The sequence below is a fragment of the Geotrypetes seraphini genome, chromosome 8, assembly GCF_902459505.1.
Source record: "Geotrypetes seraphini chromosome 8, aGeoSer1.1, whole genome shotgun sequence".
Classification (NCBI taxonomy): Eukaryota; Metazoa; Chordata; class Amphibia; order Gymnophiona; family Dermophiidae; genus Geotrypetes; species Geotrypetes seraphini.
In genome coordinates, this window is record NC_047091.1 from 55307587 (window position 1) to 55333502 (window position 25916).

The 25916-nt window shown below is 45.3% G+C and overlaps 1 protein-coding gene across 1 annotated transcript in view; it reads right to left on the reverse strand.

Moving 5' to 3' along the window:
* LOC117364878 (cytochrome P450 2F2-like) overlaps window positions 1–24066 on the reverse strand; it is a 142022-nt gene extending 117956 nt beyond the window's left edge. The window contains exons 1-2 of the mRNA XM_033954603.1: window positions 23911–24066; window positions 7201–7407 (exon numbers count right to left, since the gene is read on the reverse strand). Coding sequence (XP_033810494.1) covers window positions 7201–7377 — 177 coding nt within the window. The 5' untranslated portion in view covers window positions 7378–7407; window positions 23911–24066. The remainder of the gene's footprint in view (window positions 1–7200; window positions 7408–23910) is intronic.
* Between the last annotated feature and the right edge of the window lie 1850 nt (window positions 24067–25916).

Below are 25916 nucleotides of genomic sequence, written 5' to 3' on the forward strand. Positions count from 1 at the left end.
GACCGTAGAGGAAGCCTGGTCCCTACTCAAGGACACGGTGCAAAAAGCGCAAAACCTGTAAGTCCCCAGGTTTAGGAAAGGGTGCAAACAAAATCGAACAAAAAAACCAGTGTGGATAACAAAGGAAGTGAAGAAGGCAGTAGGAGACAAGAAAGCATCATTTAGAAAGTGGAAAAAGGACCAAACTGAGGAAAACTGGAAAGAACACAAATAACACCAGAAAGAATGTCACCGGGTGGTTAGGAAAGCAAAAAGAGAGTACGAAGAGAAGTTGGCTAGGGAAGCGAGACACTTCAAACCGTTCTTCAGGTACGTAAAGGGGAAACAACCGGCGAGGGAGAAAGTGGGACCGTTGGATGATGGAGACAGAAAGGGAGTGATAAAGGAGGAAAAAGAGGTGGCAGACCGGTTAAACAAGTTCTTCTCGTCGGTCTTCATGAGCGAAGACACATCCAATGTACCAGAACCCGAGGAGACCATAAGTGGGGATCAAGATGAAAAGCTGGAGCGAATAGAGGTAAGCCATGAGGACGTCCTCCGACAGATAGATAGATTGAGAAGCGACAAATCACCGGACCCAGACGAAATCCACCCACGGGTGCTAAAAGAACTGAGAAGGGAAATAGCGGAAACACTCCGGCAAATATGTAACCTATCCTTGAAAACTGGGGAGATCCCAGAGGACTGGAAAATAGCAAATGTCACGCCTATCTTTAAGAAGGGATCGAGAGGTGACCCGGGAAACTACAGGCCGGTGAGCTTGACTTCGGTTCCGGGAAAGATGATGGAAGCACTGATCAAGGACAGCATCTGCGAGCACATAGAAAAGAATGGGCAGCTGAGGGCGAGCCAGCATGGCTTCTGCAAGGGAAGGTCATGCCTCACGAACTTACTACACTTCTTTGAGGGAATAAACAGCCAGATGGACAAAGGGGAACCCATAGACATCATTTACCTCGACTTCCAAAAAGCCTTCGACAAGGTACCCCACGAACGGCTGCTTAAGAAGCTGTGGAACCACGGGGTGGAGGGGGATGTACACCGATGGATTAAACACTGGTTGGCGGGCAGAAAACAGAGGGTTGGAGTAAAAGGGCTGGCAATGGGTCACAAGCGGAGTTCCCCAGGGGTCGGTGTTGGGACCGCTCCTGTTCAACATATTTATAAACGATCTGGAGACGGGGATGAAATGTGAGGTTATCAAATTTGCGGATGACACCAAACTCTGCAGCAGGGTTAGAACCACGGAAGACTGTGAAGACCTGCAAAGAGACCTAACGAAGCTGGAAGAGTGGGTGAAAAAGTGGCAGATGTGTTTTAATATAGAGAAATGCAAGGTCATGCATGTTGGGAAAAAGAACCCGATGTTCAGCTATGCAATGGGGGGATCATTGCTAGGGGTAAGCAACCTCGAAAGAGTCCTGGGTGTGCTGGTGGATACAACAATGAAAGCATCAGCACAATGTGCGACAGCTTCAAAGAAAGCAAATAGAATGCTGGGTATCATCAAGAAGGGTATCACGACCAGGACAAAGGAAGTCATCATGCCGCTGTATCGTGCTATGGTACGCCCGCATCTGGAGTACTGTGTCCAGTATTGGTCGCCGTACCTCAATAAGGACATGGCAATACTTGATGGGGTCCAGAGAGGAGCGACGAAAATGATAAGAGATATGGAAAACTTGTCATATGCCGACAGGCTGGAAAAGCTGGGGCTGTTCTCCCTGGAAAAGCGGAGACTTAGAGGAGACATGATAGAAACTTTTAAGATCCTAAAAGGCATAGATAAGGTAGATAGGGATAGATTCTTCAGACTGTGGGGAACAACAAGTACAAGGGGGCACTCAGAGCAACTGAAGGGGGACAGGTTTAGAACCAATGCCAGGAAGTTCTTCTTCACCCAGAGAGTGGTGGACACATGGAACGCACTCCCGGAAGCTGTGATTGAACAGAACACAATACAGGGATTCAAAGTGGGTTTAGATAAATTCCTGAAGGAGAAGGGGATTGAGGGCTACAGATAGAAGTAGTGATAGGCTATAGGATGAGTTCAGGGACCACTGACAGGTCATGGACCTGATGGGCAGCCGCGGGTGCGGACTGCTGGGCACGATGGACCTCTGGTCTGACCCAGCGGAGGCAACTTCTTATGTTCTTATGTTCTTGGAAACTGCCACTCAGTGGCGTAGTAAGGGGGGGGCAGGTAGGTGGACTTCTTCACGAAGGGCACCAGCACCTTTCGTCTTCTCCCCCCCCCCGCATTCCTGTTTAAATGCTCTCTGATGCGAGCAGCATGTTCCACTTGCTGCTCAAGCTGGTCTCAGATTCCTACCGACATTGCTTCCTGGTAGAGTTACCAGATTTTCGGGCCCCACCCCTGGCCTGCCCTATTTTGCCCGAGTTACACCCATTCCGCCTGAGTCTCGCCCCCCAGCCCTGCCCCCTCAACCTGGTTGCTTGTCAGGAGGGCATCTGTGCATGTGTTGGTGTGACGTGATGGCATCACACGCTTGCGCACATGTGTGTGACATCACCGCATTGCATTCCCGCATGTGCAGATGCAATCCCGATGCTGCTGCTCCTTGGAAAGCTTTTCAAAACCCGGACAAAGTGCCAGGCTTTGAAAAGCTGTCCGGATCCCCGGACATGTCCTCGAAAAGGAGGACATGTCCGGGGAAATCCGGGTATCTGGTAGCCCTACTTCCTGGTCGTGGGACAAGGACATGACATCAAAAGGGAGCAGAGGCCGTCATGAGCAGTGGGTGGAAGATGCTGCTGCTCACACTGGCAAACATTTCAACAGGTATGGGGGTTCAAGATTTGGGGAAAAGTGTGGTGGAGGGGGGCACCTAAGTGGTGGAAAAGAGTGGGGGGTGCACGGCGATGCCAGGTGCCACTGCTCTGGGCACCCATCTCCCTCACTACACCACTGCTGCCACTAGCAAGGTAACACCACAGGTCAGTGTTACATCCAGATTTTTCGTGCTTGCTGGTATCCAGGTACTGGCATTGATTATCGAGTATATATTTACTGTGGTTGCTAGGTGTTAAAAAAATGCATATTGCTGTGGTTAAATACTGGAAGTATGTTTTTAAATATACAAATAACCTCTTTAAATATTAATGTTGAATTTAGCATCCAACTTGAATGCATCCTTCCTAAAGGTGTAATTCATTTTCACGTGTTAGGAGGCTGTATGTGCACATGGTTTTGGATCTATCCCTCCTGAGAAATCAATAGAAACATAAAAACATGATGGCAGATAAAGGCCAAATGGCCCATCTAGTCTTCCCATCCACAGCAACCATCACCTCTTCCTCTCTCCAAGAGATCTCACGTGCCTATCCTACGCCCTCTTGAATTTAGACAAAGTGTCTCCACTACTTCTTCTGGGAAACTGTTCCACGCATCTACCACCCTTTCTGTAAAAATGAATTTCCTTAGATTACTCCTGAGCCGATCACCTTCATCCTAGACTTGACGTCAGAGGCAAGGATTGTGGGCCAGCCACGTGCATGTGATTTGCTGCACAAGCCGTCCCTGCATGGAGTTGCTGATGGGTGAGAATGAAGCAAGTCCGGCTCTGACAAAGTAACCGGGATGGCTTTGTGGGGTGAGTGGTGGTGCGGCAGGCAGACAGACAGGTAGGCGGGCAGGGATCCCTGGCAGCTTCTGTGGATGTGTTGGCTTTGGGGGAGGGAAACGGTGTGCGGGTGGGGCAGGCAGGGATTCCCGGCGATGCAACTTAAGTTTGGGACAAAGGCTGGGGGCCACTAACAAAACTGACAGGCTGGGGGAGGGGGCATAAACTCGACATAGAAAGAAAGGGGGGCCTGAACATGGGACACAGAATGGAGAGAGGAAGGGGGCATTAACTTGGGACATAGGGGGAGGGGATTGAAAGGGAGAATTGTTGGGCATGAGTGTGCGTGAGAGATAGTGCACATGGGGAAAGAAAGCAAAATTGGGCATGGAGAGAGAGGAGTGAGGTAGAGATGCATGGAAAATAGAAGGATGAGAGGGAGGAATGTTGGATATGATGGTGGAGAGAGACCAGAGGGACAGATTGAAGGGGATGCATGAGGGAGGAATGTTGGATATAGTGATGGAGGAAGAGATGTGGCATGGTGTTGGAGAGGGGTGATAGAAAGAGAAATGGGCATGGGGCTGGTGGGCAGTAATGAAAAATGCTGCATATGTCTCCAGTGGTCAGTTTGAGCACCTTTTTGGCCCTAATTTGTTTTAAAAACAGGTCTAGTCCAAAATGTCCAAGTTGTGCCCTGGACATTTTCAGGGGCATTTTCAAAACTCTTAAGACATCCAAAAAAAGGCATAAATCGTCACTTGGACTTTTTCTTGTCAAAGTGTCCTCGTACCGTTTTTAAAAACTGTCTTTCTGGATGTCTTGCGAGTGCATCCTAGCAGCTGTGCATCCAAGACTAAAGGGGTGTGTGTTAGAGATGGCCTTTGGGAGGGCTTAGTCTTGGACATCTTGCGGTAATAATCAAACCTTTCCTAAGACGTCCTGAACTTAGATGTTGTCAGCTAGATTTGTTTTAAAAGCATCTAAGTGCCAAATGGTACCCAAACAGACCAGATGACCACTGGAGAGATTAAGTTATGACCCTCAAAAATCCCAAGAACAGCAAAAATGAAATAAACCAAACAAAAACTAGATACTCAAAGAGGGTTAGCTAACAGAAGCACGTGCCTGAAAGAAGGAACTCAGACATCCATGCCAAAAATCATGTGATCCCTCAAGGCTTAATCATAGATGGACGTTTCATTCACCAATCCAAAAAACCTTCTGTATTTAACTTGATAATGTAATAAATTTAACAATTTTAAATAATTAAATACTGATTTAAATCTTTTTTTGTACCCCATAGAATTTATTTTCAAAGTGCTAGTGCAATAATTTCTTATGAATACTGTCTTAAAACATTCTTAGGCCCTCTTTTACTAAGGTGCGTTAACCGATTAGCACGCACTAATTTGATTAGCGCACCTTAGGGCTCCTTTTACAAAACTGCGTTAGGGCTTTAACGCACGGAATAGCGTGCAGTGAATTGCCGCACATGCTAGACTTTAATGCCAGCATTGAGCTGGTGTTAGTTCTAGCCGTGTATCGTGCGCTAAAATCCTGCGTGCGCTAAAAACGCTAGTGCACCTTAGTAAAAGGAGCCCTAAGTAAAAGAGGGGGCAAGTGTCTAGTATATAAACAGACACTTATCTTTTGTTGCAACAAATTAGACGGTTCTCAATATCATATACCGCATAATCTGACGGGACCAGTTTCACCCAAACACTGCGGGCTTTATCAAAGAAGATAAAGGGTCTGTATTGTCAGGGGCAGACCCATTATCTTCCTTGATAAAGCCCGCAGTGTTCGGGCGGTAAGGGTCCCGTCTTGGTGGCCAAGACATCTAAGTAGGTGATTTAAAAAATAACAACCCATTTTGGTCGTCTTGCAGTGTTGCCTTTTAAAAAAATGACTATTTCTCCACCTCCGACCGGATGTCTTGTGAGAAACATCCAAAGTCGGACTTAGATATCCTATTGAAAATGGCCCTCAATGTAATCAATATTTGATTATGGCTGTATAACGTCCAACTGCTAAGCCCACCCTAATCCTGCCCAAAACACACCTCTAAGATGCCCCCCTTAATATTTAAATGCACTGGAGAAGAAACAACCAGAAATATATCTAAAAAGTCATTTTCAAAAATGTAAACTGGGATGTTTTAACCAGTAAGACATCCAAGTGCTGGTTTATGTTACCTTCTGGACGTCTATCTTTTTTGAAAATGAGCCTCATAGGGCCCGATTCTATAAATGGCGCCTAACTTCTAGGCAGTGGTCGGCGCAGTTATCAATCAACTGCTAGATGACACTTATAGAATCATGCTTAGGCATTGCTAAGTGTCCTTGGGATAGATGCAAGATTATTAGGCCAGGGTTTTCCTGGCCTAATTTATTGGTACTAAAATAGCAAGCTCCAGGGAGTTTTACTCTAATATTACTGTGATATGTCAACTACGGTACATATGCAGTCACAGTATACTTGATAATACTTCAATTGATTAAAATTATTATGTGAAGTGCTCAGACTCGCGACTGTTTTGTTTAGTATAAAACTAAACCCTGGTTGTCGCTGGGACCATCATGGCAAATCACTGTCCCGGCCGCCAGTAAAGTGCCTGACACAGATACCTAGCAATGCCTAAGTCAACCGCTCCTATTCTCAGCTCCTAACCACATCTACATTTCAGGTAGGTGTCATTAGGCGTTGGTATCTGCCTCAAATTAGGCATCACTAGGTGCAGTGTGGTAGTCTGCACGCAACCCTAATTGTCAAATATTTTTTTAAAATTGGTTTTTAATAGCACGGCCAAATTCCCATGCCAATTATAAAGTTCAAGAACCTAGGGTTACCAGATTTTATGAATGAAAAATCCGTAGACGTGGCCCCACTCCAGACCCACCCAGCCCCACCCTGTTTTGCCCCAGCCCAGCCCCCAAACCTCCTCGAGCTCAGAGCCACGTTTAGAGGGCCTCTGAGCATGTGCATGTGTGACGTGACGACATCACACACATGCACACATGCATGTGACGTCACCACGTTTCATTCGCGCATGCACAGATACCCTCCAGGTGCGGCCCCAAGCTCGAAACTTTTCAAAACCCAGACAAAGTGCTGGGTTTTGAAAAGCCATCCAGACGCCTGGACAGTTCTCTAAAATGAGGACATGTCTGGGTAAATCTGAATGTCTGGTAATCCTACTAGAACCCTGATTCCAGGTACTGGAGGGCTCTGCAACCCCTCCGCCCCTAAAAAAAATATAAAATAAACTCCAGTACCCTGTAGATGTACGGGGCCTGTCTCTTGCAGTGCACAAACAACTGCAAGTTGAATAGGGAAGGCCCAGGATTACATTAGGTAAGATTAGGGTCCCAGCAGGATTACCAGATTGCTCCAGAAAATGGATAGATTGAGATATTCAGGTTTTACTTCCTGAATGTCTGCTAAAATATCTTCATATTTGGCTCTCAGTCACAGAAGCGGTAATCTCACTTTTTTGAGAGGATCAACCTTAGCATCTTTTAGACACAACTTATGTTTGGGGTAAAGTCTATTTAATGACATACCCAATTCCAATGGATTATACCCAGGCAGGGAATTAATAAATCCTACTTACTTTCATCAGAGACTTGGCGATGTTATAATTGTTCACCTGAAACACGTTGCCTACAATTGGTAGGGGAATGGGGCCAGTGGGGAGCTGACCCCTTTTCTGCAGCATTTTTCCATATATCATAATCAGGTAGGAGATGCAGGCAATCAGAAAGAGAATCAACATGACACCAAAATCCATTCTGGAAGAAACTGAGGGACGTGTCTAAACCTGTAAAACAGAATCCACTTGAGTGAGTAATGATCATGAAACAAGGAAGAAACAGCACTTTATCTCCACCTTCTGGAATATTCTTCTGGGTTTGAAATGACTGAAATGATTAAGAAGACTACTGCTACTATTTATCGCCTCTATAGAACTAATACTATAGATGTCCAGTACTACTTTTATAAAGTAGGGCTACCAGATTTTCTGTTTGGAAAATCTGGATCCCTAGACCCACCTCCCAGCTCCATCCATCCCCGCTCCATCATGCCCTAGTCCTGCCCCCAATCCCACCCTAGTCAGTGTGGGGCTCTTGAGCTCATGTATTATCTCAAGGTCGGCCATATCTCACTGCCTCCAAAACAGGAAGTCTGTGTTAGAGAGGGTGGGAGTGTCAGAGCTTGAGCATGTACATGGATTCAAAGGCCTTGTGTTGAGGTTGCTGGAGGCAGGAGAAAGTTAAATTTCTGTCCCAAAGGTGGGGGGAAGGAAAGAGAAAAAGATGCTGGTCCTAGGAGTTGTAGAGAGTCATAGGAATTGTATCAAAAAAAAAAAAAAAGGTTGGGTCAAATGATCTTGTCAGAATGGAAAATGAAGTAGTGTGTATCTCAAAGTTCTCTGTCTCCAATTTTATTCAATATTTTTTTCAGTTCATTGGATGTAAGCTTAATTTATGTGGAAGACCATTTTGCTATGACTGCAAACCTCTATCTTTTTTTTTTAATCAAAAATGATAATTTTTCAGATGTGCATCTATCTTTTTGAATCATTTTTGAAAAAGCACAGTTACTTACCGTAACAAGTGTTATCCAGGGACAGCAGGCAGATATTCTCACATGTGGGGGGACCGCCTCGCCGAAAAAGAGGGGGAAGCCTCTCGGGAATACCGAGGCTCCCTCTCAGGCTCACGCTCCGAGCCCCAAGAGGCACTCAAAGAGCGCACCGGGGTCAAGGACCTAAGCCGCCTCGAGGAGCCCCTCAGAGACGACCCCGGGGTACGAGGCACCGACCGATGACGGGTCGGGGACCTGTCCCCAGACTCCCTCAGCGAAAGCCTCGAGCCTCGGCCCAGAGCCCCGGACCGAGGGGGAGTCATCAACAACCGATGGTTATCCAGAGACAACTCCGAAACCCTCAGCGGTCCCATAGCGTGAGCAGTCGGCAAACGGCCTCGCCTCGGCGGGGAACCTCGGGCGCGCTTAGCCACCCTCCGGACAGAGGTCGCCCCGGTCTTCGAGCGATGCTTCGCGCCTCGGAGCCCCACGGGGGAAGATCGCCTCGAGGCCCAGGGCGAGGAGCCTGAGGACGACGAGAGGCGCCGGGACCGGCGCACCTTGCCCCCAGTCGCCTCGATGCGAGGCTCAGGCTGGTCCAGCGCACGTGAGGTCGGGGCCGGATGAAGATGGGCTAGTGCAGCGGACAGCCCCGACGAGATCATCGCCTGGAGCATGTCCTGGAGCACGGACAGCATCGACGGCATGTCCGAGGCCGCAGTGCACTCCACCGAGGGCGACCTCGATGCAGAGTATTCCCTTGCGGTGGAGGCACGTCCCAAAGGCTTGGAGGGCTTTGCCGGAGCCACAGGCAAGGAACTCCCACCATGCCCGGCCGGCGTCCCCGAGGCTGGCTTCTTCGCCAGTGTGGAACCTGTTGGAGGAAGAGGGGACTTACCCGGAGCCGAGGACTTCATCGACCCCGAGGCCTTCGGGGCCGAGTCTCGAGGCGGGGCCGGGGTACCCGAGGCCGAGGTCAAGGCCGGGGCCGAAGCCAAGGTCGAGGGCTGGTCGACCGCAAAAAGATCCGCCATGCGGGCCTTTCGTCGGCGAAGGGCCCGATGCTGAAATGTGGCACACTGGGGACAGGACTCGGTGGGATGATCGGCCTCCAGGCAGAGAATGCACCAACAATGCGGATCTGTGATGGACAGGAGGCGATCGCACTTGGTGCACTTTTTGAACCCGGTCAAGGGCCGGGACATAAGAAAATATAGGCCGCGGCCGACGAGACCACGCAGCCGTGACAACCCGGGAGCCCCCGGGCTGTACACAAAACCGCAAACTTCGCAACGAAGAAGAAAAAGATGAAATACACGCGCACAGCGACTCTCGAATAAAAAAATAAGAAAGCTGCGGTGCTAGAAGGCACTTTCGGGCAGAGGCAAGAAAGACGACTTCTTGGCTCCACGGAAACGAAAGAACTGGAGACCACGAGGAGGGGATGCGCCCTCTAGTGGAGAAGGAAGGCACGCATGCGTGGTGCAGCACAGCAAACTTGAATCTTCAATCAAGTTTGCTTGAAAAGCTGTCCTGTCGGGGCTCCGTAGATGACGTCACCCCACAAGTGAGAATATGCTGCCTCTTGTCCTGGGATAAAGACATGTCCAAAAGACAAATGCACAAAACGAGCCTCTGAAATATAGAAGGGGCCAGCATTTATAGTAGACTGGCCAAACAGACATTACAGCAGAGCAGTGGGGAACCTTATAGAAGTGCTTCTCAGCTTCTTCAAGCCAAGTACCCCCTATGTCTAACAAATATCAACTGAGTACCCCACCCAAGCTCTGCCCCATACCCATCCAGGCTCCGCCCTAGACCCCACCCCCATAATAATAGTACTATTTGAAGTTTCAAGTTTCAAGTTTATTAGGTATTTTATATACTGCCTATCAAGATTATCTAAGTGGTTTTTATAATCAGGTACTCGAGCATTTTCCCTATCTGTCCTGGTGGGCTCACAATCTATTTAACGTACTTGGGGCTATGGAGGATTAAGTGACTTGCCCAGGGTCAAAGGAGCAATTTCTTACATCCATTTTTCATATACACGCAATATAATCTTATTAATACATAATGGTAACCACAAAATAAAAAAAACCACAAAGCATATGGTACGCAGAGAAAATCTTAATTATCATTTATATTCGGGTATTTTTTTCAAAGAGGTCAAGGCAGGTGACTTTAAAATATGCAACATCACCTCAGCAACAACAATAGAAAAATAGACAAATATAGTGCAAAATATAGACAGCAGATATAAATTCTCAGAACTGACACATTTTGATCACTAAATTTTAAAATAAAATTATTTTTCCTACATTTGTTGTCTGGTGATATCATGAGTCTCTGGTTACACTTCCTTCTGACTATGAATCCAATATTTCTTTCTTTCTGCCTTCTGCAAGCTTCATCTCCGGACCTCATTCCCTTCCCCAACTAACATCTCTCTCTGTCCCTCCATGAGTCCAACTTTTCTTCCTCTCTCCTCCACCCTGACAACATATCTCTCTTTCACTGTCCATCTTTCTTGAGAGATCCAGGCATCTCTCCCTCCCATCTCTCCTCTACTGCCATATCCAACATTTCTCCCTGTCTCATCTCCTGGAGCATGTGCAGCATTTTTCACCACGGTCCACCAGTTCCATACCCACTTCTGTAATCCCTCTCCAGCACCATGCCACATCTTTCCCTCTGTCACTATGTCCAATATTCCTCCACCTTGCATCCTCTTCAATCTGTCCCTCTGTTCCCTCTCCACCACCATACCCAACATTTCTCCCTCTAATCCTTCTCTTCCTCACGCATCTCTACCTCTCTCCTCTCTCTATGCCCAATTTCCCTCTTTTTTCCCCATGTCTTTGCCTCTCACTCCACACCTATATCCAACAGTTCTCTTTTCCTGTTCCCTCACCGACTGGCAGCATATCTCTCTTTCCCTCCCTTCCTAACCCCTAGCCCGTGCAGCATCTGTCCTTCCCCCCCCCACCCCTGCAGCATATGTCCTTTCCTTATTCTCAACTCCAGCCCCCACTCTTCTCAGCTGGATCTGACCTCTCCCCAGTTCCCGATTCCCCCACCTACTAGCTCCCCACCGCTGTATTTTAACATTTTCAGGCAGCCAGAAGCACAATGAAGCCAGCCTCCTGCCTGCCTGCTTCGGAAGTATTCTTTCTGCTAAGTTCTGCGGCGGGGAGCTAGTAGGTGGGGGAATCGGGAACAAAGCCTGCCTCCCGCCATCTCCCTGCCTGTCCCAGAAATGTTCTTTCTGCAATTCTGTGTAGGCTGCGGAAATAACACTTCTGGGGCAGGCAGGCAGACAGCGGGAAGCTGGCTTCATTGTGCTGCTGACCACCCAAAATTTTTAAAATACAGTGGGGGGGGGGGAAGGGAGTTGGTAGGTGGGGGAATTGGGAACTGGGGAGAGGTCGGATCCAGCTGAGAGGAGTGGGGGCTGGGGTTGGCTTGGCTTTGACGGAGAGGGGCGGGCAGGAAGGAGGGATCCCTGGCGGTGGTGACGACTTAGGTGGAGGCGGATGGTCAGGCAATATCCGCGGTGGCACGTACCCCCAAGGGTATGCTTACCGCGTGTTGAGAAACACTGCCTTAGAGGGCACTACAAAGAACTTCACATAAAAAGTCCCAGGTGCACATCTCAACATAACCTCCTTGCATTGTGTGGTGAGCCCTCCAAAACCTACCTAAAACCTACTGGATCCAACTGTACACCACAACAATAGCCCTTATGCTTGCTGGTGTTACCTATATGTTGGTACACTGAGATTAGAGTGGGTTTTGATGAGCTCACACTCTTCACTACAAGTGTAAAAGTAAGAGTGGGATATGAACCTTGGTCCCCTTCACTGCACTGACCACCAGGCTACTCCAGAGACTTGCTTGCTGCTCTGATAGGACTGTTCAGAACATCTAAAGCTGTCATACAGGCAGGAATGTACTCTTTCATTAATATCTGTGGGTGGTGGTGGTAGTGTTGGTGGGGGTTTGGAGGGGAGTCAGTGACCACTAGAGGAGTGGGGGAGGGTCATGCTTACATCCCTCCAATAGTCATCTGTTCAGTTGGGGCACATTTTTGACACTTATTCATGTTTAAAACAGGTCTAGACCCAAATGTTCAAACTGTGCGCTGGACATATTTTGAAGTGTTTGATTATGGCAGGAAAATGTCCAGGTCATAAGCCTGTCCTGGTGCCGCCCACACCATGCCTCTAAAATGCCCCTTTGAGATTTAGACGAACTGTGGATGAGCAGCATAGAAATCCATCTAGAAAATGGGTTTAAAAAATAGTGAATCGGAAGGGTTTGGCGAGAAAAACGTCCATCTGCCCCTTTAAGCCACCTTTTGAAAGTTTTTCTTTTCTGAAAAAGAGTCCCATAGTTTATTGTTTCAAGTTTAAGTTTCAAGTTTATTCAAGTTTTTGATAAAACGCTTATCCAAAGGTACAAAGCGTTGTACATAAAAAATTTTAAAATAACGAGGAGACAAACCTATAGACCAATAACATCGGGATCTGGATGTGCCCCCTTTGCTCCCTGACTAACCACCCCTACCCTACAGATGTTACCCTGATACACCTCCTACCTTTTAATAAAAACACGACAACAACTTTGGGAATTAGCCGCAGCTCAGTTTATTAATAAAATTAACATATTATAATTTCCATCAAACAGTGATTAACATAAATCCAAGAGCTCCTCCCGAGCTACCCCAAAAACCAACTTTCAGTGCCCTCGACCCTGCCACCTCAACAAGGGTCAGAGGGGTGGCATGTCCCTCATGCCCCTTTATCCGGGTCACCTGACCCCCCGGGCACGGCACCCCGCCGGCCCACCGCTCATCACCCGATGAGCCCAAAGACCGAATAGCTCGGGAGATCCGCCCCCGAACTACTCCCAACCACCAAAAAACAAAGGGAGGGTGGGAGGGAAAAACGCCCTGGAGGACCCAAACGGTTGAGTCCTCCACTGCCCCCTCCTTAAATCCCCTCGCCTCCGCACCTCCTCCGGCACGCACCCAATCAGCTTAAAAGCTGGCTGACGCTTTTTAACAGGCCAATCAGCCGTCGGGCGAATCACACCGCCCCCCTGACCGCCCCGGCCGATGAGCAACACGGAGGCCCACCAGCCCCGTATTATATTTTGCCCATCGGCACGAGGCCTCGGGCTCCCATTTAGACATACATGAATGATAATAATTCTTGGGCTGACTAACATGCTTAATCTACAGAAAACAATGGGAATGGGGGAGAACTACAATATTTAAAGGAAAGGTACACAGAAGGGAAATACAAAAGGGAGTAGGAAAGGTAAAGAATTGCTGGAAGACTGAAAAGGAGAGAAATTTTGGATAATTTACTTTCAATTTCTTTTGAAATCTCAGAGCAAAATACAATAAAATTTATGGAAAATACATGTTTCATTAAATAATAATAATAATAACTTAATTTTTGTGTACCGACATACCCGGGGAGTTCTAGGCGGTTCACAGCAATTTATCAAAGTTATAAACATATCAGAGTTACAAATAGTGCACATACAATAATGAACAATTGACAAAGAATGATGTCGTTAAGGTTAAAAGTGTATATACAAAAATAAAGAAATTCAAAAATTATTCCCAACCTTCTTGTGACAACTACTCGTATATACAGCATTAATCTTCAGTCACAGACCCAAGCACTCATTTCTATCTCCAGTTGATTACAAAATAGGAAAGTTTTCAAATTCCATCAAAAGCTTGGGCCTTTCTTCATAGTAAAAGGAGGCAGTGGTATACCAAGAAAGGGCATGACAGGAAGTCTGCCCCAGGTGCAGCACATCCAAGTTTCCAAGTTTATTAAAATATTTTTTTGACCGCTTAATCTAATTTCTAAGCGGTTAACATAATAAAATTACATGAAAACAAATTATACAGTTACATTGAGACGTATATTAAAACAGGGAAAACGGGTTACTTACACAGACATACGGCAACATAAAGGGCAGATGGGGAAGAACTAGAATTGATATAGAATAGGCAAAACATAAATGGGTAAAACAATAGGTTAGGTAAAAATTATTAAAAAAGATTAAAGTTTGATTATAGACTTAGCCCTTAAAAGGGCATTTTAACAAAAAGCATCTTGGAATAGAAATGTCTTTAATTTTGTTTTAAATTGTTTTATATCAGATTCGTAACGAAGATATGTAGGCAATGAATTCCACAGAGAAGGGGCAGTAACGGCAAAGTTGTTGGTGCGTAAAGTATTAATTGATTTTAATGAAGGTATAACTAAAAGATTTTGAGAAGTTGAGCGAAGGGATTTTGACGTGCCATACGGGATTAAAAGACTATTAATAAAATCGGGTTGGTTATTCATTCTGGTTGTAAATGTTAAAAGTAAAATTTTATAACTAATCCTGTGTTCGATTGGCAGCCAATGAGCGTTGATTAAAAGAGGGGAGACGTGATCATATTTCTTTGCCCCGCTAATGATCTTAATAGCGGTATTTTGGACGATCTGTAGTCGTCTGATCTCCTTTTTTGTAATGCCCTTATAAAGGGCATTACAGTAATCTATACACGAAATTACCAATGAGTCCCCTGCTATAAATGTCACTACACAACACTGGATAATCAGCTTGTGGAATATTGCTGAGGTGGCTTTGGATATTGGATAGTTCTGTTAGTTCTAGATGGGAGCGTTCCCTCTTGTTGTTTGCCCCTGGTACAGTCAATCTTTAGGTGGAACGTGGCCACTTTGCAGATGATACCAAAATTTGCAATAGAGTAGACATGCCGGATGGTGTGAATAACATGAAGAAAGACCTGGCGAAACTTGAAGAATGGTCTGAAATTTGGCAACTAAAATTTAATGCTAAGAAATGCAAGGTCATGCATTTGGGCTGCAAAAACTCAAGGGAACAGTACAGATTAGGGAGTGAGGAGAGATTAGGGAGTGAGGAGCTTATGTGCACGAAAGAAGAGCGGGACTTGGGTGTAATTGTATGTGATGATCTTAAGGTGGCCAAACAGGTTGAAAAGGTGACGGTGAAAGCTAGAAAGATGCCAGGTTGCATAGAGAGAGGTATGGCCAGTAGGAAAAAGGAGGTGTTGATGCCGTATAAGACTCTGGTGAGACCTCATTTAGATTACTGTGTACAATTCTGGAGACCACACCTTCAAAAAGATATAAAAAGGATGGAGTCTGTCCAGAGGAAGGCTACTAAAATGGTGTGTGGCTGTCATCATAAGGAGTATGGGGACAGACTTAAAGATCATTCAGTATAATATGTATACTTTAGAGGAAAGGCGGGAAAGGGGAGATATGATAGAGACATTTAAATACTTACATAATGTAAATGCGCATGAGTCGAGTCTCTTTCATTTGAAAGGAAGCTATGGAACAAGAGGGCATAGGATAAAGTTAAGAGGTGATAGGCTCAGGAGTAATCTAAGGAAATTCTGTTTTATAGAAATGGTGGTAGATGCGTGGAACAGTCTCCCGGAAGAAGTGGTGGAGACCGAGACTGTGTCTGAATTCAAGAGGGCCTGGGATAAACACGTGGGATCTCTCGGAGAGAGAAAGAGATAATGGTTACAGTGGATAGGCAGACTAGATGGGCCATTTGGCCTTTATCTGCCATCATGTTTCTATGTTTCTTGTTTCTTTGGTCTGTTCTTAATACTTAATCCGCTACTCTCCTTGGTGTATTTGGTCTACTCTGTATATGCACTGCCAATACAGGGAGTTACAGTATAGTAATTTAATTGTGGCAGTATCAGCACTTGAATCAATAATCTAAAATGATCCTTCCGGAAGTTCTTATATAATTGGAGCTGTCAGAACCTATAAAATGACAATCTGAAAGAGTTTTTCATGTGTTCCACAGAGAGGGTAATATTTTTTCCATAGGGATAGCATGGATAGAATAAACATAATAGTATTACTGGATCCTAAAAGTTTGGTTTTCTGGGTATTCGGTTTTAAATCATTGTTGAATGATTGCCATACATCAGGTAAACAACCACAGAATGGTCTTTTTATGTTATGTCTAAGATGAAAAAATCATCAGCATATGAAAGCAGTTGGCAGACAGGTACATTGAACAACTTGAAAAACCAAGAAAAGACCAGTTTTTCCCACAGCAATACCAGAAGTAAATAAAGAAATAAAAAAGAAAAAGTGGAGCAAATGATCTGGATGACTACAACTTTATACAGCATCTGATCTGAAGAATCCCAAACAGAATATACCCCCCTTTTACTAAACCGCGGTACAGGTTTCTACCATGGCCTGGAGAGCTAAATTCTCTAGCGCTGCCCTGATGCTCATAGGAATTCTATGAGCATCAGAGCAGTGCTGGAGCATTTAGCGTGCCAAGCTGCGGTAGAAACCTCTACCACGGCTTAGAAAAAAAAGGGGGGGGGATAATTAGAGACTCCACACGGCCTGTGTTTCAGCACTAGGACTGATATCAATAATTTAAGGTTTCGTAAAAATTTGTAACTTTTTTTATACGACTTGTGGTAATATTCATGTTATGATTATATTTTAATAATTATTGATTGCTTTTGTATTTTCCCATAGATTTTACGGCCTCTTTGAAAGTAAATTGCCTTGAACCTTTTTGGCATAGTGCAATTAATAAATTGTATATTAGATTAGATTAGCACTATGGGCCTGATTTCAAAAATGGCACCCAAAGTTAGGTGGTGGAAGGTTCCCTACCGCTGCCTAACGTAATTGGTTTTAATTAGTTTAATTGGTGCACTAATTGGCTATGCCAATTAAAAACCAACTAAAATAACATTATAAGCAAAATTGGAGGTGCCTAAGGGTGCCGTTATCCTACCTATGAAGGTGCTTTATGATGTCTAACATCAATGTATGTGTGGTTAATGCCAGAAGTGGCGTGAGGCATCCTAAGGCGCCTGCAGAGATGCGATCCTTATGAAAGGTAAACACTGAAAATGTAGACCTTTAAAATCCTGGTTTACATTTCTAGCACCTACCTTTCATGTATCCGCAATTCTACAAATGGCTCCATTGCATGACTGATACATAATCGGCGGCTGCTTTTTAGGTGGTCATAATTTATTGGTATAATTTGTAGAATCAAGGGTCCTTAAAAGGAAACAGAACACAAAAATGTACATTTATACGAGGGGGTGCTGAAAAATACTCAACCCAACCAACCGACTTGCTAAATTCTAAGCATTCTTTTGCCACTGTAGCTGAAAAGAGTGTTATTTTATTTCATTAAGTGCCAATCTGCCATATCGAAATTCCCTGTATTGACATTGTTTCAGTGATAAATAAAAGCCCATGCACTGTGACAAAGTACTAAATTTAAAAAAATGATAGATTAAATGTGCAAAAATTTCCAAACATCTAACAAAAACAAAAAGCAAAAATAAACTCTAGGTCTAATACATGATTATAAAATATCCAGAATATGGCAGATGAGGTTCAACGTTGAGGTTCAATGTGGACAAGTATAAAGTGATGCATGTCGGTAACAAAAATCTCATGCACGAATACAGGATGTCTGGGGAGACCTCCCAGAAAAGGGGCTTAGGAGTTCTGATCAACAAGTTGATGAAGCCGTCTGTGCAATGTGCGACGGCAGCGAAAAGGGCAAACAGAATGCTAGGAATGATAAAGAAGGGGATCATGAACAGATCGGAGAAGGTTATCATGCCGCTGTACTGGGCCACGGTGTGCCCTCACCTGGAGTACTGCGTCCAGCACTGGTCGCCGTACATGAAGAAGGACACGGTACTACTCGATGGGTCTAGAGAAAAGCGACGAAGATGGTTAAGGGGTTGGAGGAGCTGCCGTACAGTGAAAGATTGGAGAAACTGGGCCTCTTCTCCCTCGAACAGAGGAGATTGAGAGGGGACATGATCGAAACATTCAAGGTACTGAAGGGGATAAACTTAGTAGATAAGGACAGGTTGTTCACCCTCTCCAAGTTAGGGAGAATGAAAGGGCACTCTCTAAAGTTGAAAGGGGATAGATTCTATACAAATGTAAGGAAGTTCTTCTTCACCCAGAGAGTGGTAGAAAACTGGAACGCTCTTCTGGAGTCTGTCATAGGGGAAAACACCCTCCAGGGATTCAAGACAAAGTTAGACAAGATCCTGCTGAACAAGAACGTACGCTGATAGGGCTAGTCTCAGTTAGGGTGCTGGTCTTTGACCAGAGGGCCGCTGCGTGAGCGGACTGCTGAGCATGATGGACCACTGGTCTGACCCAGCAGCGGCAATTCTTATGTTCATAATAAGGTATAAATGAAAAAGAACTAAAGTGTATAAATATATGGTAGAAGAACAGGAGTGCACCAGGAAACTGAAAACAGTATTACAGAGTTTTAGATCCAAGGTGATACAGTAGATAAAATATATGAACCCATGCCCATAGCAAAAGGAATTAAGTTGAAATAACACTGACTATGACTGGGATAGCCATGCAGATGATAACTCGTAATTGGAAAAACTGTGATCAACTTCATTTTTCTTTTTGGTGGGTGAGCTTATGTTTATGCTATAGGTAGAGAAAATGAATGCCGACATACTAGGGTATTCTAAGAAATTTAACTTAGTTTGGGGTCCATTGACGTCTTTTGTACAATTGTTATAGTTATTTTATACTTCTTTTTGTTGGTATAATTTAGACACATCCAGGGGGGAAGGGATATATCTTTAGTGGGTTCATAGTCAGTGGCGCGCAAGACACCAGCGCACCGACAATCCAGCGCTGACAATTCAGCGCAAGAAAAAAGCACGCCGCCAAAAGCCACCGAAAAACTTATTTTTAAAGAGCTCCGAAAGTGAGTGGGGGGGAACCCCCCCCACTGTAATGCATAGTGTTCGTGCTGCCGTTGGGGAGGTATGGGTGGTGCAACCCCCCACATTGTAGAGAAAACAGAACTTTTTCCAATTTTTTTCAGGAAAAGTTCCGTTTCTCTACACCCCCCATCAGAGCTTTCGGGGGCGCGCTTCTTTCTTGTGCTGAATTGTCAGCGCTGGATTGTCGGCGTGCTGGTGTCTGGCGCGTGATTATTCTTGATGTAATTGTGGGGTGTGGGGGGGTTATATTATTGCATTGCTGCTGATTGAATTTAAGTGCTTATTTGTTATTGTTATGAATATTGTGTTGCACTTTTTGTTAGTAATGAAAAATCAATAAAGATTAAAAAAAAATAAAAATAACACCATATAATAAAAGAAGTATAGCTAAAGTATCATCTGTATACCTTTTGTGATTGCCAATAAAATAAATTCATTTGGGATAAAAGCCTAAAACAATTTGTAAAGCAATGTCTCTCAAACCTTTTTAACTCTGGCACACTGAACGAAGCAAATGTTTTTTGCGGCACATTATATCTGAAATTATAAAACTGCACAACCAACAAAAAATTAAATTTGAGAAATATCTATTTACAGTTCTTTAAGCTATATATTGGTAATTGTAACAATGATGAAACGAAAGTAAATAGAATAGAATTAGAAACACAGAAACATGATGGCAGATAAAGGCCAAATGGCCCATACTTCCACTTTTATGTAGAGGAACCACATCCACCCTTCTCTAGTCCTCCGGTAACACTTCCTATTCTAGAGAAGCATTGAAAAAGTCAGTCAGCGGAGCTACCAGAATTTCCCTAAGTTCCTTCAGCACCCTCAGATGTACACCATCTTGCCCCATCGCTTTATATACCTTTAATTTAGCTAGCTCTTCATGAACACAACCTTCTGAAAATCGATCAAGGTCTACCACTACTCCATCCCTATTCTCATTTGTCTTCTGCAGTCCGCTCCTGGATCTTCAGTCATGAACACAGAACAGAAATATTTGTTAGGCAATTCAGCCTTTTCTCTATCAGCTTCTACATATTTCTCCCATTCACTTTTGAGTCTCACAATGTCACTTTTGTATTTCTTCCAATCACTGATATATCTAAAAAATATTTTGTCTCCCCATTTTACCTTGTTAGCTATTTTTTCTTCCATTTGTTTATCTTTGCTTTCCTGACTTCTCGACCAGCCTCTCTTAACTTTTCCAGATATTTTTGTCTGTCTTCCTCTTTCTGCGATCTTTTGTAGCTTATGAAAGCTAACCTCTTATTCCTTACCTTCTCAGCTACTACTTTTGAGAACCAAAGCAGCCTTCTTTCCCTCTTACTTTTACTTACTTGTCGCCCTTACAATAACTCCTTTCAGTTTTGCCCACTGCATTTCTATTTATTCCAGATGTTCCCATCCAGATAATAATTCCTTGATGTAATCCCCCATTGAACAAAGTTGTTTTTTTAAAATGAGGCCTCTCTTTATACCTGTCTTAATATTAAACTGTACCATGTAGTGATCACTGGATGCCAGATGATCACTCAGTGTAACATCAGAAACACTTTCCCCGTTTGTAAGCACTAAGTCCAGTATGACCCTATCCCACATAGGTTCCATTACCAACTGCTGGAACAGCTCTCCTTGTATTGAATACAGGATCTCCCTACTTCTAGAAGACCCTGCAATTGGGATACCCCAATCAACATCCGGCATGTTAAAATCACCTATTGTTAATCAATGCAATGGATGTGCTTGTTTTTTAATGCAAATCTACTCAAAATGCAGCTCGATAGTCAACAAGCAAATACACATTTCATCATCTCACTGTATCCCCATGTCTTTAATACACTGTTTTAAACCATCAAGATCTATAGGAGTGTTTATACTAACATAAAGTCCTTCCAGCTCGGTGCTTTCTCGGGACTGCGATTATTCCTGCACTTCCGGGTTGGCCCGATGACGTCAGTCTCAGCTGGGATTTAGAATATTTAATGAGCTACAGTACACGCCGCGGCCATCTTAGATCACATTTCGGGTGGCCACGTGAAGAGTATTACAGTCTGAGGTAAGCTATTGATGTGTGTCAATGCAGGTTGATGTTATGTGATTTTATATAATATCAAATATTAAAGCTAATGTCTTGTTGTAGGGATTGTGACCTGAGGAAACCTGAACAGGGTGAAACATTTTGGCGTACTCTGTCCCTCTTGGCTAAACCACCCACGTTAAGTTAAGCACTATATTTATTACTATTTAAAATTATTTATTGAAAACATAAAAATTTATTAAGATAAGCATAGTACATCTTATATAAAATATACCAGTGTCCCGATGACGATTGGGGGCATAAAGCCAGTTGCTATGAAAGTTTATTGAGCTTCTGGTGGCACCTCTGAGGGCCTGGAAAATCCAGCATATAAGCACTTGTGATATAGAGGATACGTAGGGGAGGTTTATACTACACCATACCCCTAACGGTGTTGCAGTATATGGTCTTCTATAAAACACTTTTACATTCAAGCCTCATATACAAATTCTTTATATAAGAACACAAGTCTCCTGGCACATAACAAGAAGCATTTTGAGTTTCTCTTACATTGACAAGGCAACATCCAGAAAAAACCAAATTCTTTGTGCTGTCAACCCCCTTACAACAAAAGTCTATGTTTACCAAAGCCTGAGAGCAAACCAAGGAACCCTCTTGTGATGGCCCTCTAACTCCACTTGGAAGCAAATTCCCCAGCTCCCTTAAGAACAGAGTGATGTAATATCACTAATAATAAAACTCTAAGCACCATGCACACTCCTATCTTTGTGATCCCTGCCTCCGTGATCCGTAACTCTGTGGCTGGCAGAGAAATGTTAAAGGGTGCGGCGCATGTGCACATTCGGAGTGCGTGCAGCGTGTGCGCACGTTTGGAGCTAACACTGGGGAGAGAAGGAGGCGGCAGTGACCGAGCTACGGAGCTAGGGGAGGGAAGGCCACAACCACTGCCGCTCCCTGGTCGCACGGTCTTCTCCTCTGCCTCCACTCTCCCCTCTGGGTCAGAGCACTGTTGCAGCTCACAGGAGCTGCGCTCTCTGTCCGCCCGGCGGCGAACCAACACCCCTTACCTATGAATTTAAGTTTGTTGGGCGAGTCGAGGATGAGGATCTGTTTATTAGCTGCCATGGCACTGGAGGCTGGTGGCGCTGCCGCAGAGAGGGGGTGGGGAGAGGGGGGGCAAAGGAGGGGAAGAGACAGAAAGACAGACAGACACACAGACAGCGGCCAAGGAGAGAGACAGAAAGACACACAGAGAGCGAGAGGGAGAGAGAGACAGTAAGACAGCAGCCAAGAAGAGAAAAAGACAGAAAGACACACAGACACACAAAGAGCGAGCGAGAGAGACAGAAAGACAGACAGACAGCAGCCAAGGAGAGAGAAAGACAGACAGCGGCCAAGGAGAGAAAAAGACAGAAAGACAGACAGACACACAGAGAGCGATCGAGAGAGACAGAAAGACAGATAGACAGCAACCAAGGAGAGAGAGAGACAGAAAGACAGACAGATACACAGAGAGTGAGAGAGAGAGACAGAAAGACAGACAGACAGCGGCCAATGAGAGAGAAAGAGACAGAAAAACACACAGACAGTAGCCAAGAGAGAAAGAGACAGAAAGACAGATAGACACACAGACAGCGGCCAAGGAGAGAGAGAGAGAGAGAGAGAGAGAAAGAAAGAGTCAGAAAGACAGACAGACAGCAGTCAAGGAGAGAGAGGCAGAAAGACAGACACACACACAGAGAGTGACAGAGGCAGACAGACAGACAGACACACAGACAATAGTCAAGGAGAGACAAAGAAAGAAAGACAGACAGCGGCCAAAGAGAGAGAGAGAGAGAGAGAGAAAGGCAGACAGACACAGACAGCAGCCAAGGAGAAAGAAAGAGAGACAGAAAGACAGATAGACAGCAGCCAAGGAGAGAGAGAGAGAGAGAGAGAGAGAGAAAGAGACAGAAAGACAGACAGACAGCCGCCAAGGAGAGAGAGACAGAAAGACAGACACACACACAGAGAGTGACAGAGGCAGACAGACAGACACACAGACAGTAGTCAAGGAGAGACAAAGAAAGAAAGACAGACAGCGGCCAAAGAGAGAGAGAGAGAGAGAGAGAGAAAGGCATACAGACAGCAGCCAAGGAGAGAGAGGCAGAAAGACAGACACACACACAGAGAGTGACAGAGGCAGACAGACAGACACACAGACAGTAGTCAAGGAGAGACAAAGAAAGAAAGACAGACAGCGGCCAAAGAGAGAGAGAGAGAGAGAGAGAGAGAGAGAGAGAAAGGCAGACAGACACACAGACAGCAGCCAAGGAGAAAGAGAGAGAGACAGAAAGACAGATAGACAGCAGCCAAGGAGAGAGAGAGAGAGAGAGAGAGAGAAAGAGACAGAAAGACAGACAGACAGCCGCCAAGGAGAGAGAGACAGAAAGATATACACACAGAGAGTGACAGAAGCAGACAGAAAAATAGACAGACAGCCGCCAAGGAGAGTGAGAGACAGACAGAAACAGACAGTTATCAAGGAGAGACACAGAAAGAAAGACAGACAGCGGCCAGAGAGTGAGAGACATAAAGAAAGACAGACAGACACATCTATTCTAGCACCCGTTAATGTAATGGGCTTAAACACTAGTAAGTTAATAAGATACAAATCTCACCTGGAGATGCCAAATCAAAGCCACATCAAATACTGGCTACATGGAATAAAAACTCCCAAAAATATAGACTGATGAGGACATCAGTCAGAGCATTCTTGCTGGGCTGAGCAATGTTTTATAGCGGTAGAAGTCCCAAACCCTTGGTTATCTGATAATGGTTAATCATATAAATTTTACCTTGTAGCACTGATGGCATCAAAAGCTGGGTGGGGTAGAAGCATTCGGCACAGAAGCCTCTGTCTCACTTTGCAAGTTTTGTCTTCTCTTCATATGATCTCCTTTGCAGAGTATTGGATTGACAGATTTCTATTACCACCCTCTTTGTATAAGCTCCTATATTTGCATTCAGATTTGGCCACAAGCAGCTATGAAGAAATTCCAAAGGCTAGCATTGGTTGGCTAATTTCCAATCTTTTGATTCATGAGTTTCAAAACTTGACATTTGGCAGAGGGTTCCTCCTCTGTATGCAGATTTTCTTAAAGTTAAGCATTAAGCCAACATAATTTAAGCTAAGGACAAGTCTCTGCACTTGCACAATTAAGAAACAAACAGGACATCTCTCTCATGTCAGGCTATAATTTCATGCAGCTTTTAGAGAAACCAGGGTCAACCCTGTGCATAAGCAGCATTGTTTAAGTCACAAAACTCCACTGACCAGGACCCTCCTCCCACTGTTGTCTACCCTGCCTGGAATCTTGTGCCCAACAACATCTATGCAATTTCTTTTCTCCAGTCCAGCATACCCTCCATGTATTATTTAGAGATGTCTGAGAGTAGCCTTGCACTCCCTTCCTCTCCCGTTGGCAGGAGAAATCAATGAGCACGGTTCATTCTCCTCCTGAAACTAGAACTGCATGGGGCCAGCAATATTATCAGATTAGGGAGCCCTGCACAGTTCTGACTTCAGGAGAAAGCTAGTTGTGATTGATGCCATTGTAGCCTTGCTCTTCCAATTCCTCTTGCCAGCTGAGGAGCTAGAGAAGGAATGTGGTGATGCCAGAGGTTTGGGAGCAAGCAAGGAAAAGTATTAATGCCAGCAAAGATAGGAAGGATGAAGCCCCACAATGAGTCTCTGAATCTGGTCCTATATCCCTTACAGGCCACCCCCGAGGGGAACACAGAGAGCAGTATTCCTTTCTTGGCTGCTCTACCTACGCTTATGGTTAGGAATAAATGTGGAAAGGAGACAACAAAGGGAGCACAGCACTTAAGCGTTGGCAGCTGTTTCCATTGATAGGGCAGTGTCCACCTTCACACCTGATCAAGTGTGACACAGAAAAATATGACCTCTGTCGGGGTACCCCAATGCTCTGTCCCAGGACATTTTCTTTTCTCTATATATACTCATTCCCTTGGTGCTCTGATCTCCTCCCATGGTTTTCAGTATCTTCTCTATGCTGTTGACTCCCAGATCTACTTCTCTACACCAGAAATCTCTACAGGAATCCAGGCCCGAGTCTGTCTTAGTGGATAATACTCTCATTCTCCCTGTCTCATCAGCTCACAACCTCAAGGTCATGTCTGACTTCTCTCTCTCTTTCTCTCTGCATAAATCCAACAGACCGCCAAAACCTGTAGTTTCTTTCTCTATAATATCACCAAAAACACGATCCTTCCTCTCTGAGAGCACTACCAAAACCCTTATCCACACCCAGTGGTGTAGTAAAAGGGTGGCAGGGAGGGGGAGGGGGTGGGGTGAAAACCGCCTTGGGTACCATCTTCCTAGGGGCACCGGTGCCTCTCCTCCTCTGCTTCCCTCCCGCATACCTCTAGAAATGTTTGTCAGCATGAGCAGCATCTTCCACCTGCTGCTTGCGCCGGCCTCTGCTCCCTTCTGACATCATGTCCTGGACACGGCTAAGGCCGGCTTGAGCAGCAGGTAGAAGATACTGCTCATCAGTGGCGTACCAAGGGGGGGGAGGCGGTGCGCCCCGGGTGCCAGCCCTAAGGGGGTGTTCCCGGCCTTGCCGTTCAGTCCCCCGCCACCCCCGAAGGACCGCTCGCCCCACTGACCTTCCTGCACCACCTGTGAAGCAGCCCGCAGCAGGATCGCGAAGTCAGCGTCAGCGATCCCTGCGCTGCTTAGGCGCTGCTTCCTGCGCCGCGATCCCGCCCCTCCTCTGACGTCAGAGGAGGGGCGGGACCGTGGCGCAGGAAGCAGCGCAGGGATCGCTGACGCTGA